At 42.4% G+C, this 16,131-nt stretch overlaps 1 protein-coding gene across 4 annotated transcripts; it reads left to right on the top strand.

The window, feature by feature from the left end:
* Positions 1-14,676, top strand: cyldb (cylindromatosis (turban tumor syndrome), b). 4 transcript variants are annotated; one of them, XM_054785835.1, is made up of 14 exons: positions 1-142; positions 218-687; positions 874-1,003; positions 1,293-1,537; positions 1,631-1,799; positions 8,587-8,719; positions 8,855-8,959; positions 9,133-9,212; positions 10,134-10,200; positions 10,281-10,413; positions 10,496-10,604; positions 12,943-13,061; positions 13,122-13,326; positions 13,496-14,675. In XM_054785835.1, the coding sequence occupies exons 2-14, from the start codon at positions 253-255 to the stop codon at positions 13,699-13,701; spliced, it is 2,136 nt and encodes a 711-aa protein (XP_054641810.1). In that variant the 5' UTR covers positions 1-142; positions 218-252; the 3' UTR covers positions 13,702-14,675. The 4 variants fall into 4 exon arrangements, with proteins under 4 accessions (XP_054641810.1, XP_054641811.1, XP_054641809.1 ...); XM_054785836.1 differs by having other exon boundaries at positions 6-146; positions 13,146-13,326; positions 13,496-14,676; XM_054785834.1 differs by having other exon boundaries at positions 6-146.
* Positions 14,677-16,131: the final 1,455 nt, after the last annotated feature.

Genomic DNA, 16,131 nt, shown 5'->3' with positions numbered 1-16,131 from the left:
TTGAACAATCGAAGAAGAAACTCGCAGTCACCTCGTCAGGAGTAAGTAGGAGGAGGGTTTGTGAATTTTTCAAACATGACAAGCTGACGACTAATTGTTTCTGGCTCGACACAAAGCTATTGGCGAGGAAGTAACCCAGCTAGTAGGTAATGCCTAATTTAACAACCTATACGCAACGTACAATGTATGTTTATATCTATGTATTGTTACATTTCAGTTCCGTATCACACCTGGTGACCGTATCGGGTTTCAATGGAGCCCAGTCCGGTGTTAAAGGAGAAGTTTTTCATCGTAATACGTGGGAAGTCGAGGAAGGGCTTCTCCCGAGGTTGCATCGGCCGGGAGGAGGCAGAGACGCACGGCGGGGAGCTGATGGGGCTCCTGTACTGCGGGGGCTCTAACGCCGGGAGCCCCAAGAAGGGCGGCGTGGTGCGGAGGGAGGACACTTACCCCTTGACTCGCTATCAGGCCCAGCTACTGCTCTTCGTCTCCTCCGTAAGCAAACGCCTGGAGCTGCTGTGCAACCCTCAGCTGTTCTCAGCCATCTGCGAGCTGACTGTGGATGACCTGGTGGTGGTGAAGAGCAAGAAGGGCCATAAACCAGGACTGGTGAAGAACCTGATGCGGGTTGGGAAGAAGGAGAGCAAAGATGACCTGCAGATGTTGGCCTTTGAGGTGGAATTTGTGGTGGGTTTTGTTGTTTTACCGTTTGAATTGAACACGTGCGTCATGATCATGTGATATTGTTACATAACTTGACAGACTGAGTCCATCCATATGACATTGAGTAGTTATGAGGATTAGTAGTGCATACAAGTGAAACTGTGTACTTTGGGCACCGTTCAAGCATCTGGGTTTGGTTTTGTCTTTCAGGACAGTGATCAGACTTTATCATCTAAAAAGCCTGCTCCTCCAACCCTGTTCAGCGCGGCGGACATCATCCAGGTGGTCCCATCGTACTCTGTCCCGCTCGGACTAAACTGGGGAGACGGCCAATATCACGGTATGCATGGGGCCGGTGTGGCACCATCAGAAAATGCTAAGTGAAATGTCCCTTCGGGGTTGTGGAAAAACTGGTCCAGTGGCTCAGGAATGCAGACGAGTGGTGTCATCACATGGCATGGCATGGCGTGTGTTCAGCTCTCTCGAGTTGTGTACATACCTCAAACATATTGTCTACCTGTGCCGTGTTAGCCGGAGGTCAACTTGAGCAGCAGCAGCAGCAGCATATCTCAAGATTACAGATAAGTGGTACGATTATTTAACCGGGAACCTCCCTACATTCTCCACAGGAACAAACAAAAGAACGGTGGCACGCATCAACTCCATGCCAAATATTGGTGCCAATGGACGAGTGAAAGCAACCCACACGCAGCAGAGCGTCATTCCGAGTCAAAGTCACAGCACGTCGCGTGCGCCTCTGGAAGTGGGGTCCTTGGTGGAGGTGGTGTCCAACACGGGGGTCACGGTGTACGGCGTCCTGAGATGGCTTGGCATCCCCGGAGGAAAGACAGCCGAGTGGGCCGGGATTGAACTGGTGAGTCAAAGTAACTCATTCCAGGCTTTAACACCATGATGTCTTTTGATTCTTTGCAGGATTTAAATCTCTTTTTTGTCTTAATACTTTCAGGACTATGACGTGAACGGCTGCTCTGATGGGATATACGGAGGCCAGCGACTGTTCACCTGCAAAAAAAGCAGAGCTTTGTTTGTCCCTGTCACCAAATGCAGCCCCGATAGCAGGTTTGCCTGCTCTTCAACAGCAAGCGACACCACCAGCCAAATCCAAATACCTACAGGTTAGTTGCTTGATGCAGTCCAACAATGTGCATTAATTAATCTGTCTTTTATAATTACATTTCAATCATGGTGGTAGAAGGCAGGTGAGGGAGTTGCTATTCTCTCGAGCCACACCTACAAACTGTTTTTAACTTTTACCAGACAAGGGTGCTAGTATTATTCTGTAAGAGAACACCCGCATCCAAAAGTACTTTTTGTTTACAAGACACATTTACGAGGATTGGTTGATTTCCATAATGGTTCAGATCAGGCTGTCAATGTTGGATTTTTCGCTTCAAATGTAATCACATTGACATTGATGAAGTCAATGTGTCACTGCTGCCGCATAGAGGTCAGAATACTACATTTCACTTGTATTTCAATGTGCTTGACTAATAATAGGCCATAGTCTACCACCAAACAGTGCTCATTAATGATTTAATTAATTTCTGAAAAAATCGCACTATAGCGAGGGAGCAATAATCGAACCGCGATATTGAGAGGGACGATAACAAATGCTTCTGGTCTGTAATTGTGCTGCACATTGCCATCGATAATCCAGTCACTAGTAGCCCGCGCCTGCACATACTGGGACAAAGAGGCTGAATGGCTGACAGGAGGGTTCACTCTCTCCGTTCATTCCACTATAGAATATAGTGTGGCACAGCGAGACGAGGAAAAGGAACAGACATGCGTATATGCAATTTATGGAGGCTGTCAAAATGATCAACCTGTTTTTTTTGTTGTTTTTTTTAATCGTTCGATTGATCGATACACTAGTTCCTCAACTTACGAACATCCGACTTGCGAACATTCGGAGATACGAACGCAAGCTGACTGGTGTATATTTTCATGTATTTTGCCTTTTAGTAACTCAATATTTATACACTAGTTCCCCTACTTAAGAACACAATTGGTTTCAGACGACCGTTCGCAAGTCGATTTGTTCGTAAGTCCAACAAAAGGTAATATTAGCAATGATATAGGTACTACATGTACGTGTACACATATACAGTATATGTGTATGTATGTAAATATGAGTTTGGATGCAGTAGTAATATTAAACCAGGATAATAAAAAAAAATAATAAAAGTGATATAATAATACGTAATGATAAATGTTATTTACCTTTGAAGAGGAGTGGTCGAGCATACGTCATCGTGGAGGAGGAGGAGTTATTGAAAAAAAGGACAAATGGTGGTGGTGGTTAGACTCTTCTAAAAGAGGTAGTGTTCTGTGGGTGGTGTAGAATTAAGCAGGCCTATTAACTCTTCATAAACTTTAATCACACGCTCTGTCTGGGTTGTATCAAACAACTGCAACTTAGCCTTCGTCTCTCCTCTTCCTCGTCTTTCTCTCCTGTTGGTCCCATTAGCAGTGCCACAGTGCCCTCTACTGGTCAAGCATGTAGCAGTATAATTACTGATGGAGCGACTTCAAGGCAAAATAAAATAAAATACAGTAGACGCCCCTACAACGTAAATAATTCGTTCCGAGAGCCTTTATGTTATAGGGTTTTTGTGTTATAGGAAGCGTAAAATAGATGTACATAGCCTAATCCGTTCCAAGATCTTTCCAATCTCACCCCTTTGGCACTTCAAAATATTCTAAATCCACCAAATATGGTGGGAAAATATAAGAAAACGTTAGCAAAACATAGTACAGTAACATTCCAATATAAAATAAGGTAATAAATAAGATTACTGTAAATGAATAAAACTGAAAAACAAAAACAATCCTACCGTTCAGGAGAACGCAAGTGGAGAGGAGGAGGAGGAGGAGGACTAGCCTGAGTCGAAACGCGACTCAAAGGGTCAAAGAGTCAGCTGGTCTCACAGACAAACGCACACGCACTACACGATAATGCTGTGTGCAAAATTTTCATTTGTAACTTAACTTAATTGTTTAAGTTAGTTTCAGGGTGACTACGAAGAGGAAGGAGTTTGAAGGGAGAAGCCTGTCTCTCACAAGTCAGCCAATGAGATGAGAGTGTAGGCGGTGCCCCGAAAATCAGCCAATGAGAGCGTGAAGCATCAGAAGGCGTCACCAAGTGTACTCTTTTTTTTTTTTTTAAATCAACTTTATTAAACAAGTGCACTGACTTGACGCTTTACGTTAAATGGAATTTCTTCCGTAATACGATGCAAAAACTTTACATAAATTCTTTACGTTCAGTGGAATTTACGTAAAAGGAGGTTTACGTTATGCGAGGTACTACTGTATAGACCAGTCGGCTTGTGTTCGTATCCATGAATGTTTGCAAGTTGGATTTTCGTAAATTGGGGACCTAGTGTACTGCTACATGCTTAACCAGCAGAGGGCACTGTGGCACTGCTAATGGGACCAACAGACACTGGGCAGAGAAAGCTACCGGTAAATACAAGTAGAAAGCTAAGTTTTAGCTGTATGATACAACCCGGACAGAGCGTGTGATTAAAGTTTATGAAGAGTTAATAGGCCTGCTTAATTCTACACCACCCACAGAACACTACCTCTTTTAGAAGAGTCTAACCACCACCACCATTTGTACTTTTTTTCAATAACTCCTCCTCCTCCACCACAACGACGTATGCTCGACCACTCCTCTTCAAAGGTAAATAACATTTATCATTACGTATTATTATATCACTTTTATTATTGTTTTTTTCATTAATTATCCTGGTTTAATATTACTACTGCATCCAAACTCATATTTACATACATACACATATACTGTATATGTATACACGTACATGTAGTACCTATATCATTGCTAATATTACCTTTTCCCCTACTTAAGAACAATTCGACATAAGAACGATCGTCTGGAACCAATTGTGTTCGTTAGTTGGGGACTTAGTGTATATGGATTATCGTGACAGACCTAGATTGAGGACTGTAGTAAAAATATCTGTTGCTGCCGGCATAACAAAGAATGACAGGCTGATTGTGAGAAGAACGTCGCAATTGCAGGCGTTTAAAGCAGCTTGCTGTGGGAGCTCACAATCGGTCCATTTTTATTGGCTCGCCATTTTTTTATGAATTTACATTTGGGGTGCGAAACCCAAATATAAAGTATTTTTTAGGCACGATGAGAATCGTGAACTGATGCATGCTGCTGTCACTGTCATTGGGTTTTTGATAGTTCCTGAAATCATCCGTCAGTCATTTTGAAGGACTACGTTATAACTTAACTGTTTGATGTGTGCGTCGTTAACCCGTCATTAAGTTTTTTCATGAAACTATTCAGTTTTGACATGACTATAGTTGTGTGTACAGAACTCCAAAGTCAAAGATTGGAATGTTTGAGGATTGGATTAAGACAACGTTTACAGACATACAGGAGGTCAAAAAACTATTTTTATATGTGGAGACTTCAATATTGACCTCTTGAACTCACACAAGTACAAGGAAATAGACGACTTCATAGATACAATGTATAGTTTGAGTTTATATCCTAAAATCATTAGACCAAGTAGAATAACAGAGCACTGTGCCACCCTCATTGATAATATATTCACCAATGACTTGGATAACAACACCATCAGTGGCCTGCTAATGAGTGACATCAGTGATCATCTTCCAGTGTTCACAATCTACAATGAACATTATAAGAAAAACAGGTGGAGACAAAAAAGACTTTTCAAAGATTGCGTACAGAGGACAGCATCCGGGCCTTCAAGATAGGACTAGAAGAACAAAGTTGGGAGAGTATCTACAGTGCAATAGATGTGGATGAGGCATATGACAGCTTCCTTGGTACTTATATGGAGCTCTACGATAAGAACTGTCCCTGGCAAGAAAAGTCCAAGAAGCAAAAGAGAAACAACCAGCCATGGATGACAAAAGGACTAAAAAACGCCTGTAAGAAGAAGAACACATCATACAGGACATTTATCATTCAACAAACTAAAGAAGCAGAACAAAAGTATAAGACTTACAAAAATAAGTTGACAACTATCTTGAGAGTGTGTAAGAGGGAATATTATAGTCACGTACTAAATAAGAACAGAAATAACATGAGAGCAACTTGGGGCATCTTAAATAGTATTATAAAGAACAACTTTAAGAAAGCAGACTATCCTCCCTATTTCATGGTTGGAAACACTTACAGGAATGACATGAATGCGGTAGCTGAAATGTTTAATGAATATTTTGTAAATATTGGACAAAAACTGGAAGAAGAAATTCCAAAACAAGACACAATTGATGAAGGGAATGATATCATTGATAGGAATCTTAATTCTATGTTTCTCACTGCTGTAACCAAAAAGGAGATCACTGACATTGTTAACCATTTTAAGGCAAAAACATCAACTGATTGTCATGGAATGGAAATGGAAACAATGAAAAGGGTCATCAATGAGATCGCAGACCCGTTAACATAGATTAGTAACTTATCATTTCAGACTGGAATATTTCCAAGCAAAATGAAAACAGCCAAGGTGGTTCCAATTTTCAAAAAAGGAGACAAACACCAATTTACAAATTATCGACCAGTTTCCTTGTTACCACAATTCTCTAAAATTGTGGAGAAGCTATTTAATAATAGGTTGGACAAATGTATTAATAAGAATGAATTATTGGCTAGCAGTCAATATGGTTACAGAGCCAACATTTCAACTTCTATGGCACTGATGGAAATCACGGAGGAAATCACTACTGCTATGGACAACAGAAGATGTGAAGCTGCTGTATTCATGGATCTGACAAAAGCCTTCGATACAATTAATCACAATATCTTAATTTTAAAATTAGAAAGGTACAGAATTAGAGGATTAGTTTTGAATTGGGTTAAAAGCTACCTAGCAAACAGGAAGCAATTTGTAAAGCTAGGAGAATATACATCTGGGGGTTTATACACCACGTGTGGAGTACCCCAGGGGTCCATACTGGGACCAAAACTATTTAATTTGTATATCAACGACATTTGTAAAGTAACAAAGGACTTAAAATTGGTCTTATTCGCCGATGATACCACCGCTTTCTGTTCTGGTGAAAGCACACAAGAACTCATTAAAAAGGTCAAGGATGAAAAGGTCATATTAAAGTCATGGTTTGACAGGAACAGATTATCTCTGAACTTAAGTAAAACTAAAATAATGCTATTTGGTAATAGTAGAAAGGACACGTATGACCAAATACAAATTAATGGAGTGGATATTGAAAAAGTGGAAGAATATAAATTCCTTGGGGTTGTAATAGATGAAATCATGAGTTGGAAATCTCATATTAAAAATATACAACAAAAGGTGGTGAGAAATATCTCTATATTGAATAAAGCAAAATATGTTCTTGACCAAAAATCACTCCACCTTTATTTTTAATATCACATATTAGTGATGATCATTCATAATACCAAGTATAGACAACATACAAACCTTTATTTTTAATATCACACAGATTTAGATTTAGCAGATTTAGTACACTTTCAAACCGCTAGAATAATGTATAAAGTTAATAACAACTCGTTACCCAAAAACCTAATAAAGTATTTCTCAATCAGAGAGGAGAAATATGATCTTAGAGGAAGATGAAACCTAAAACATTTATATGTGAGAACTACGCTGAAAAGCCACAGCATTTCCGTGTGTGGAATGAAACTATGGAAGGGATTGAGTAAGGAAGTCCAACAAAGTACAGAGATGAGCACATTCATCAACAATACAAGCAGTTGATGTTTGCTAAATACAAGCAGAAGAGTCTTCATCATCACAATGATGTTCTGTCAGGTTTGCTATTTCTTGTTTTGTTTTGTTTAAAGAAAAAAAAATTCTTTACTCATATTTATCTAATTATTTATTTATTATCACTTATTATTACTATTATTACTTATTTACTTATTTTTTGGGACTTACCAATATGGATTATGTATTATCCTGACTATCACAGAAAACACGACATGGAATCCAGGAAGTGAACAACATGTACTGTACTAGATGTAGAATAGATGGGGGGTAGGATTAAATAAGCTTTGCTTCTTCCTACTCCTTTTGGACATGTGGAACTGTCAAAGAATGATTCATGAGATGTATTCCATTGGAACCTTCATGTTCAAATAAACTAAACCAAACCAAAAAGACTAGTTGAAAAGCTTGTAGCTTGACATTGGTTAGGGAAAAAGGCAGACTGTACATGAGAAACATCAGCAGTATGACCCCAAGTTTGTGATGGGAGCAAATTCACTCATCTAATTTGCATACCATGACGCCACCAGGCTCAGAAATGATCAGATGCCCGTCTCCACGATATCCATCAAAATGTCTGATCCACTTGTGATACTCTTCCTCATCTCTCAAGCAAACCCAGCCATCATCATCATCAGCGGGATCTTGAACACCTCTGCTGCCTCCTATGCATTCCTGCAATTTATCAGTGTCCTACTGTGCTTATTTTGTGTAAGTCATCGGACAAAAGGGGTTCGGCAGCTGTTCGGAAGTCCTCGGGAGCGTGACCGATCACAGCGCAGCGGGCTCGGCGGGAGGAAGGCTGGGGTGGAGTAAATTACACAGACCGTTTGGGCGGGAGACAGGAAACACTGCAGGAAGAGGTGCAGAGTCTGGAAGATCTAGAAAGCTTTCTGTGCGGGTTATCATGTGTAGCTGCTCTATAGAGTCCACAACTCAATACAAAGGCCCATAAATGAGTGTAATAGGTCCCCTTTCATTTCAGCAATGTCGCAATTTTGCGGCTTTGGAGCTCACAGGGTTAAGATTAAAACTTTTATGAACATGTTTTATGTTCGTTGCAAACAGTTTGAAAGTGACACACGTTTGCTCATGATATTTCTCACAAAGTATTTACAGTCAGCGTTTTTGTTTGCTCTAGTACCTCCATATGTGGACTCTGAGGAATATGTGGCACCCATTCCCGAATCGGAGGTCACGTCTCTGTTGGTGGGAAGAATGAAAGGGATTCAGGGTCACATCAACTCCTGTTATCTGGATGCCACTCTCTTCAGGTAAAACCAGTTCAACGCCCTGAAGTTAAGTAGCGTAGCATTGTTACCTCACCGCCGAGCTTTAAGATTGCCAGGAGAAGTGACAAAGGAGTCAAGCAAGATCCAGAGAAATACTGAGCTGTTTCCTTTCCTCAGTTTGGTCAGCTCCTCTGTGACCCTGGATAATATCTGCCAGACACCTGCTGACTCGGTGCAGGCCGTTACTTCCACGCTGAGAAAAATAGTCAACCGTTTACGCAGGTATGAAACTTCCCGTGTTGCTTTTACCAAAGTGTTTACAATTAGTACAAAGACATGGAATGTGTTTGCCCGCTAACGTGCTTGGATGAGAGGTTGTGTTTCTCTGCTTGGTTGTGTACAGTGTTTAGTTTTTTTGAATGGAAACTCACTGACAGACAATGCCTTCATTGCAGACAAGGGTTTGTGCCTGCTGCGAGTGTGATGAATTTCCGCAATCAGCTTGGCTGTGACACATTTCGAACAGAGGAAAAAGGTTCATATTTTTCTAAATGCTTTTGTAAATAGAGATGTCCCCATCCCATCTTCAGGATCGGGATCGGCTGCCGGTCCGCTATATTTTGAAGGTTGGATAATATCGGCTTCCGCCACGAGATCGGGCCGATCCGGTTGCCATGTAGTGTTTGTAACTGTGAGCCACACTCCGACATGGCAGGTGAGGTAATGCACCTCAAAGCCGGTTGCCACTCGTCCCCCGCTACCCCGCAAGAAGAAGAAAAGGAAACACCACCATGCAGACATGTCTCAGGTGTACCCTGATGAACTTAGTTTCACGTTGGCAGAGCTACGTGGTGCCCAGCGGTGGGTGCGGCCACCCCACCGGCCATCTAGACATTTCAGGTGTCCACTTCTTGCCACTCCTATGTGAGTAATGGTCTCACCTCGGCCACTCCAATGAAACATTTCTGACTCCGCCTCTGCTGCTGCAACCACTGGTTGTTTATACTAGGAACCGTCAATAAATTATTATGCTGAAGAGAGTTTGTTAAAAAAAAAAGTGATATATTATAAATCACACCACAAATTGATGTATAACCATGTCACATGATTAGTCCTACCCTAAAAGTATTTTGCACACCTATTTTTTGCAATTTTATCTTTTATTGAATGGACTTTTATTGGATCTTTTATTGGATTAGAGAGCTGACTCGCAGGTTTGTTCCAAAAGCCAAACAATATTGTTGGTCATGCTGTGGAATAAAAAAGTACATTCAGCAAAACTTTGCTTGCATTCTTTTTAATGCCATATTCAATTCCACAAATTAAAAAAAAGGCAGGACTATAAAAAAAATTGGATCAAAAGCCAAAATATTTGGATGGGGACATCCCTACTTGGAACAGATGGTCTGCTCGGTGTATCAAGTCATACTGTAACTCTTTTTGTATTTGCTTGCAGATCCAGAGGAGTTCATCACAGTTCTCTTCCAGAAGGTTCTTGGCATTGAGCCGCTGCTTAAACTCCGGTATGACCTTGTGCAATCCAGTTTTAATGATCAGGTCCTTGTACGTCAGATTTGGGTTACTGTATACAGGTTTCTTCTAGGTCCAGAGGTGAAAGTTACCAGGGGGCTTACACTTTCCAGATCTTTCTGGAAAAAGAGCAGATGGCACACATACCCACCGTTCAACAGTTAATGGACGCTTCCTGTCTGTCGTGTGACGTGAAGTTTGAAGAGGTACAGCAAAGAGGAAGAATAAACATGAACTGTTCCACCATACGATAATGTGACTCTAATGCCAGTTGTTGTTTTACTTTAGATGCCATCATGTCTGATAGTTCAGATGCCAAGGTTTGGAAACAAATATAAAATGTTTTCTCACATCATTCCCTCCATGGAGCTGGACCTTACGGATCTCCTTCACAACTGTAAGCAGCAGACGTTAGAGCAGTGGTCACCAACCTTTTTGAGACAAACATCCCTGGTCTGGGCCGTGAACCACCCCCACCACTTGGCCGATCTACCCACCCTCACCCCAACCAGGAAATATATATACTTCAATGTTTCAGATCATCAAACAGATGTAAATATTAGTCAATGACAGCTCAACACTTCATGCACTTTTTCAATGAAACGTTTTATTATTATGGGAGAAAAAACATCCAAAGCACACTGTGAGTGTGAATGGTTGTTTGTCTATATGTGCCCTGCCATTGGCTGGCCACCAGTCCAGGGTGTACCCCCCGTGTACACCCAAAGTCAGCTGGGTAGGCTCCAGCATAACCCCGCGACTCTAATGATGATAAGCGGCATAGAAAATGATGGATGGATGGAAAATCCAAAGCTGCATGTCTCTGTGTGCAAAAGTGATGTCCCCCTAAAGCTAATAAGTGGTTGGCCCCCCTTAGCAGCAACAACTGCAATCAAGCGTTTGTGATAACTTGCAATGAGTCTCTTCCAGCGCTGGGGAGGAATTTTGCACAATTGTTGTCATTCAGCCACATTGGAGGCTTTTCCTTGTTAAGGTCATGCCACAGCATCTCAATAGGATTCAGGTCAGGACTTGGACTAGACCACTCCAAAGTCTTCATCCATTCAGAGGTGGACTTGCTGGTGTGTTTTGGATCATTGTCCTGCTGCAGAACCCAAGTTGCTTTCAGCTTGAGGTCACCAACATTCTCCTTTAGCACAATTCATGCTTCCATTCATCACAGCAAGTCTTCCAGGTCCTGAAGACCATCACACTACCACCACCACGTTTTACTGTGGCTATGTGGTTCTTTTTCTGAAATGCCAGATGTAATGGGACACACACCTTCCAGAAAGTTCCACTTTTGAGTATTTTCCCAAAGGTCTTGGGGATCATCAAGATGTTTTCTGGCCAAATTGAGACCAGCCTTAATGCTGTTTTTGTTCAGCAGTGGTTTTGGTCTTGGAACTCTGCCATGCAGGCCATTTTTGCCCAGTTCTTATGGTGGATTCATGAACACTGATCTTAACTGAGGCGAGTGAGGCCTGCAGTTCTTTGGATGTTGTTGTGGGGTCTTTTGTGACCTCTCGGATGAGTCGTGGGTGCACTCTTGGGGTCATTTCGGTTGGCCGGCCACACCTGGGAAGGTTCACCACTGTTCCATGTTTTGGCCATTTGTGGATAATGGCTCTCACTGTGGTTGGCTGGAGTCCCAAAGCTTTAGAAATGGCTTTATAACCTTTTCCACACTGATAGATCTCAAGTCAGCTGTTATGTTTAACGGAGGTGGGGACATGTAGCTTTGGATGTTTTTTCTCCCTTAATAATAAAATGTTTCATTGAAAAGGTGCATCAAGTGTTGAGTTGTGTTGTCATTGACTAATATTTACATTTGTTTGATGATCAGAAACATTTAAGTGTGACAAACATGCAAAAAAAAATAAATCAGGAAGGGGGCAAACACTTCTGGACACTGAAAGTCAAGTAAAAAGTGCGAGATATTTCAAGCTTCATCTTCAATAGATAGTTTTGTGTTATTATTGGGTGTTGGTGTCAACATTTCAACTTTTTTTTATTGTGTATGTGGTTCTATTTTTTCCAGTTTTGCTGCTGTTTAAATTTTATTTTGTTTTTGCAGTGATGCAATGACAAATGAGCCATGGCCCGCCGATGGCCCACTAGCGCACTTTGGCCACCCCTGCCTGCGTCGGGCTTGTGGCGTGGGGGCCATGAGCAAACTGCATCTCTGCTTGTTGGCTCAGTCTCGTGGGCAAGCAATGGTGAGGAGAGAGAGACTAGTCAACGCAACGCAGCCCTAATGAGCCGCAGCTTGAGGAATTTTTTGGAGGCGCACATGTATGGAGTTATATTTAATTTTGAGGTAGCAAAGGCAGATTTTAACGTGCAACTACTGATGTGCGCACAGGCATGTCGCTGCGCTCTGTCACTCACTCACTCGCCCTCACTTAACCACTACATGGTTTTTGCGGCGAGGCGATCCGGTGTACATGTGCTGATACCTCCGGTCGGGTTTTGGGAGCCGGGCTCCTTGCGGGAGCTTTCAGGCGTGTTCAGTGGTCAAAATGCGTGCCTGTTTGTCACTGTCCGGGAGGGGAGGGCACTGATAATGTAGTAACACATTCCCCACCCCCCACCCCCCAAAATATTCTCGCGATAGGCCGGCAAAGTCTCAAAGATTGACCAGTAGCTCGCGATGGATGGGTCGGTGACCCCTGCGTTAGGGCATCAAATAGCTGTTCAGTCACACGGTCCCTCATGGGTGTGTATTCTCACAGCTCCCAGGCAGTGTTTCATCTGTGGCCAGTTGGCAGCGCATGAGTGTCTCCAGTGTCTGCCAGATCATAAACTCCATCAAGGGAGAATCAAACAGTACTGCGGCACCTGCAACACACAGGTAAGGCAAATAATCGTGGTTGTTGTTAAACACGTTTATTAATTGCACCTTATTTTAAAGGTGCACACTCATCCCTCACGACAGGGGCATTCTCCAAAGCCTCTGTCAGTTCCAGCTGAGGTCGCCACGGCTTCCCCTGCGCCCGGGCACACGATGCAGCTGTTTGCTGTGCTTTGCATTCACACCAGCCACTATGTGTCCTTTGTCAAATTTGGCTCAGACCCACACTCCTGGCTCTTCTTTGACAGCATGGCGGACAGATGTGGTGAGGATATTTCATGTTTTGGTTTGTAAGTGAAACCCATGACCCGTGTGTTTCTCTTTGGATAAAACAGCCTCAGCCAAGACAGATAAGATGGCAGCGTGACGCCGTTGACTGTTCTACCTCTTCTCAATCTGTAATATCACAATCTTACCACCGCTCTTGTTTGCAGGTGACGACCAAAGGGGCTTCAGCATCCCCGAGATCCGAGCGTGTCCGGAGCTGGGTAACTTCCTGTCCCAGTCGGAGGAGGAGCAGGCCCGGACCGACCCTTCGTATGCTCCTGCACTTGTGCGAAGGCTGCTGTGTGACTCCTACATGTTTTTATACCAGAACCCAACCATGCCGGTTTCCAATTCAAACTATCAGGATCCTTAAATGTTGAGGACAAGGACACCATGTTGTTGCAGCAGTGCCTTAGTAATAACGTTGCACTTTATCAACCAGATTTTGCTTATTGCATCCAAACAGCAGCAATGGGTGTCTGTGTATTGAAATGCTGTAAAATGCAATCATGTTCAGGAAGAAAACGGTATCCAACCCACATTATTTATTTAGCACGTTTGATAAACACTGTTTCCAAAGTGCTGCACAGACTGGTCAAACAATAAATATGACGGAAAAGTACACATTACTGCAGTAAAAACGAATAAATCAAATTTAACAAAGACATTTAAAACATTACTATATTTAAAACAAGAAGTAAAACAATAAATAAGAAACAATAAATAAAAGAAATAGATAAAAATAAAGAGTTGTATGAATAAAACCAAAAAAAGAGAAGAATAAAAGACACGGAGGACCACACAACTCACGCCCAGTTAAAAGCCAGAGAATGAAAGTGGGTTTTAAGATGAGACTTAAAGCATTCCTTTGTGGGGGCCGTTTTTACATGAGGGGGGAGAGTGTTCTGGTCTTGGGCATCACTAGTTGGAGCTGGCCTCAATGTGCGCACTGGAGTGTACATTTGCAGGGGGTCCGAAATGTATTGATGGGCCAGTCCATTGAACGCCTTAAAAACAAAGAATCAAATCTTGAACTCAATTCTAAAACGAAGCAGCAACCAGTGCAGGGAGGTGAGAATTAGGGCGATATGCTGTCTCTTTTGGGTTCCTGTTAAAAGCTGGGCCGCAGAGTTGTGGACTGACTAAGCGAGGGAGCGCAGCGTGTGGCGGCTCTCTATCGTTTTGTTTGACAGCAAAGTGAGCAGTGAAACAATGACTTTAAAACTGGAAATATTTTTTCTTGCCTGTCATTTAGTGTTGCTTTTGTCATGAATTGCGGTCATTGAAGCCAAGATTGTAAATGTAGCATGTAAAGGGTTTCATGTTTCCCCTTTTATGTAATAAATTCAAATAATAATCTTCTGACTGGTGCTGTGGAGTATTATTAATGTTCAGTGGCGGAGCTAACCACGGTTGGGGGCCCAATTTTGACAAACGCGGCTCTGTGGTGAAGAACATTAGCTCAGCCTAACCCCCGTTTCCGCTTGGACACATTTCACTGCAGCACACAACTTTCCAGCTGTCAATAAAAGTGCGTATGGCATGAACTGCAGGCGGTGGGTAAGTTTTCCATGATTACTTTAGTCGGTTCCGGTCAAGTTTTCACTCTTTAAATTCTGAAGCATGATTCAGCACATCTGTTAATAACAGAAGCTCTCTGCAGCATCATGAGTGAGCACGTAAATCAAGGAGTCTAGAGTTAAAACGGGAGAGGTGATCCTCTTCCACTTCCGTAGTATGCCCTGTGCGGGTTTGGCTGCCATGATGTTGAGCAGAATCCAGAAACTGCATTGAAAACATGTCCTGCTCAGCTATTAATTGCTCTCGTAGACGCTCCAAAAGCAGTGGCGGAGCTACGGGTCACTCTCCGGCCACCACAACGGCCATCCAGACAATTCAGGTATCAACTTATTGCCACCCCTACGAGAGTAATGGTCTCACCTTGGCCGCCCCAATGAAACATGTGTGGCTCCGCCCCTGTTAATGTTAAAACTAGATTGACAGTGGTGAGCAATATATTTGAAGCCTCCATGAGCACACAAAAAATTACTTGTGTTGTATTTACTATAAACAATAGCGTTGTGCATATCATTAAATGTATGAAACACTGCAGTTAGACATTTTATTCACTACCTCAGAGTAGCATGCCTTCATTACTTGGACCTAAGGATTTCAAACACTGAGAGGAATCGTGTGTCTTTAACACCGGTTTTGACAATTTATCATTAATCCTTAAAAAAAAAAGAATCTTGGGGCTTGCGGGAGGTTATAGTGACTATAGTAACGAACATTGAATGCCCTCTGGTGGGGGTAAGTGGGCTTGCGTAGACAGCAGGACTTCATCAAACTGAGGAACGAGACGTCAATCACGTCATGTTCTTTTGCTTGCTCGCAGGTCCATCCAACCGTTCTAGTTACTCTTGAACTGACAACCTGCACATCAGATACTTTGATCAGTTAATTCGTTCATAGTCAATGGCAACCACGCGAGCTGCACGGGCACTACTGCTGGCTTTTAAATGAGTGAACACTAGATGGAAAACGTGCTTTGAACATGTCCAGGTAACATAGTCAGAAACATTTAGTTCATGGTTGCACATCAACTGTAGTGTGAAAGTCTTGAGTTGTCATATGATAGGGCTGTGCGCGTTCAAGGTTATTGAGGGCAGGTTGGTCTGCTGTGTGTTCTCGGACACATTCTGAGCACCTCCATGTTTGAAGTCATAGCACACAAGACCTGAAAGAAGCTTGTCCTTCAAACAAGGATTATTTTCATGAATTATTACCAGGCGTGGAAGAGGCG

The sequence above is a fragment of the Dunckerocampus dactyliophorus genome, chromosome 8 (assembly GCF_027744805.1).
Source record: "Dunckerocampus dactyliophorus isolate RoL2022-P2 chromosome 8, RoL_Ddac_1.1, whole genome shotgun sequence".
In the NCBI taxonomy this organism is placed as follows: domain Eukaryota; kingdom Metazoa; phylum Chordata; class Actinopteri; order Syngnathiformes; family Syngnathidae; genus Dunckerocampus; species Dunckerocampus dactyliophorus.
Note: the sequence above shows the minus strand (reverse complement) of the source record. Positions and strands in the feature narration are given on the sequence as shown.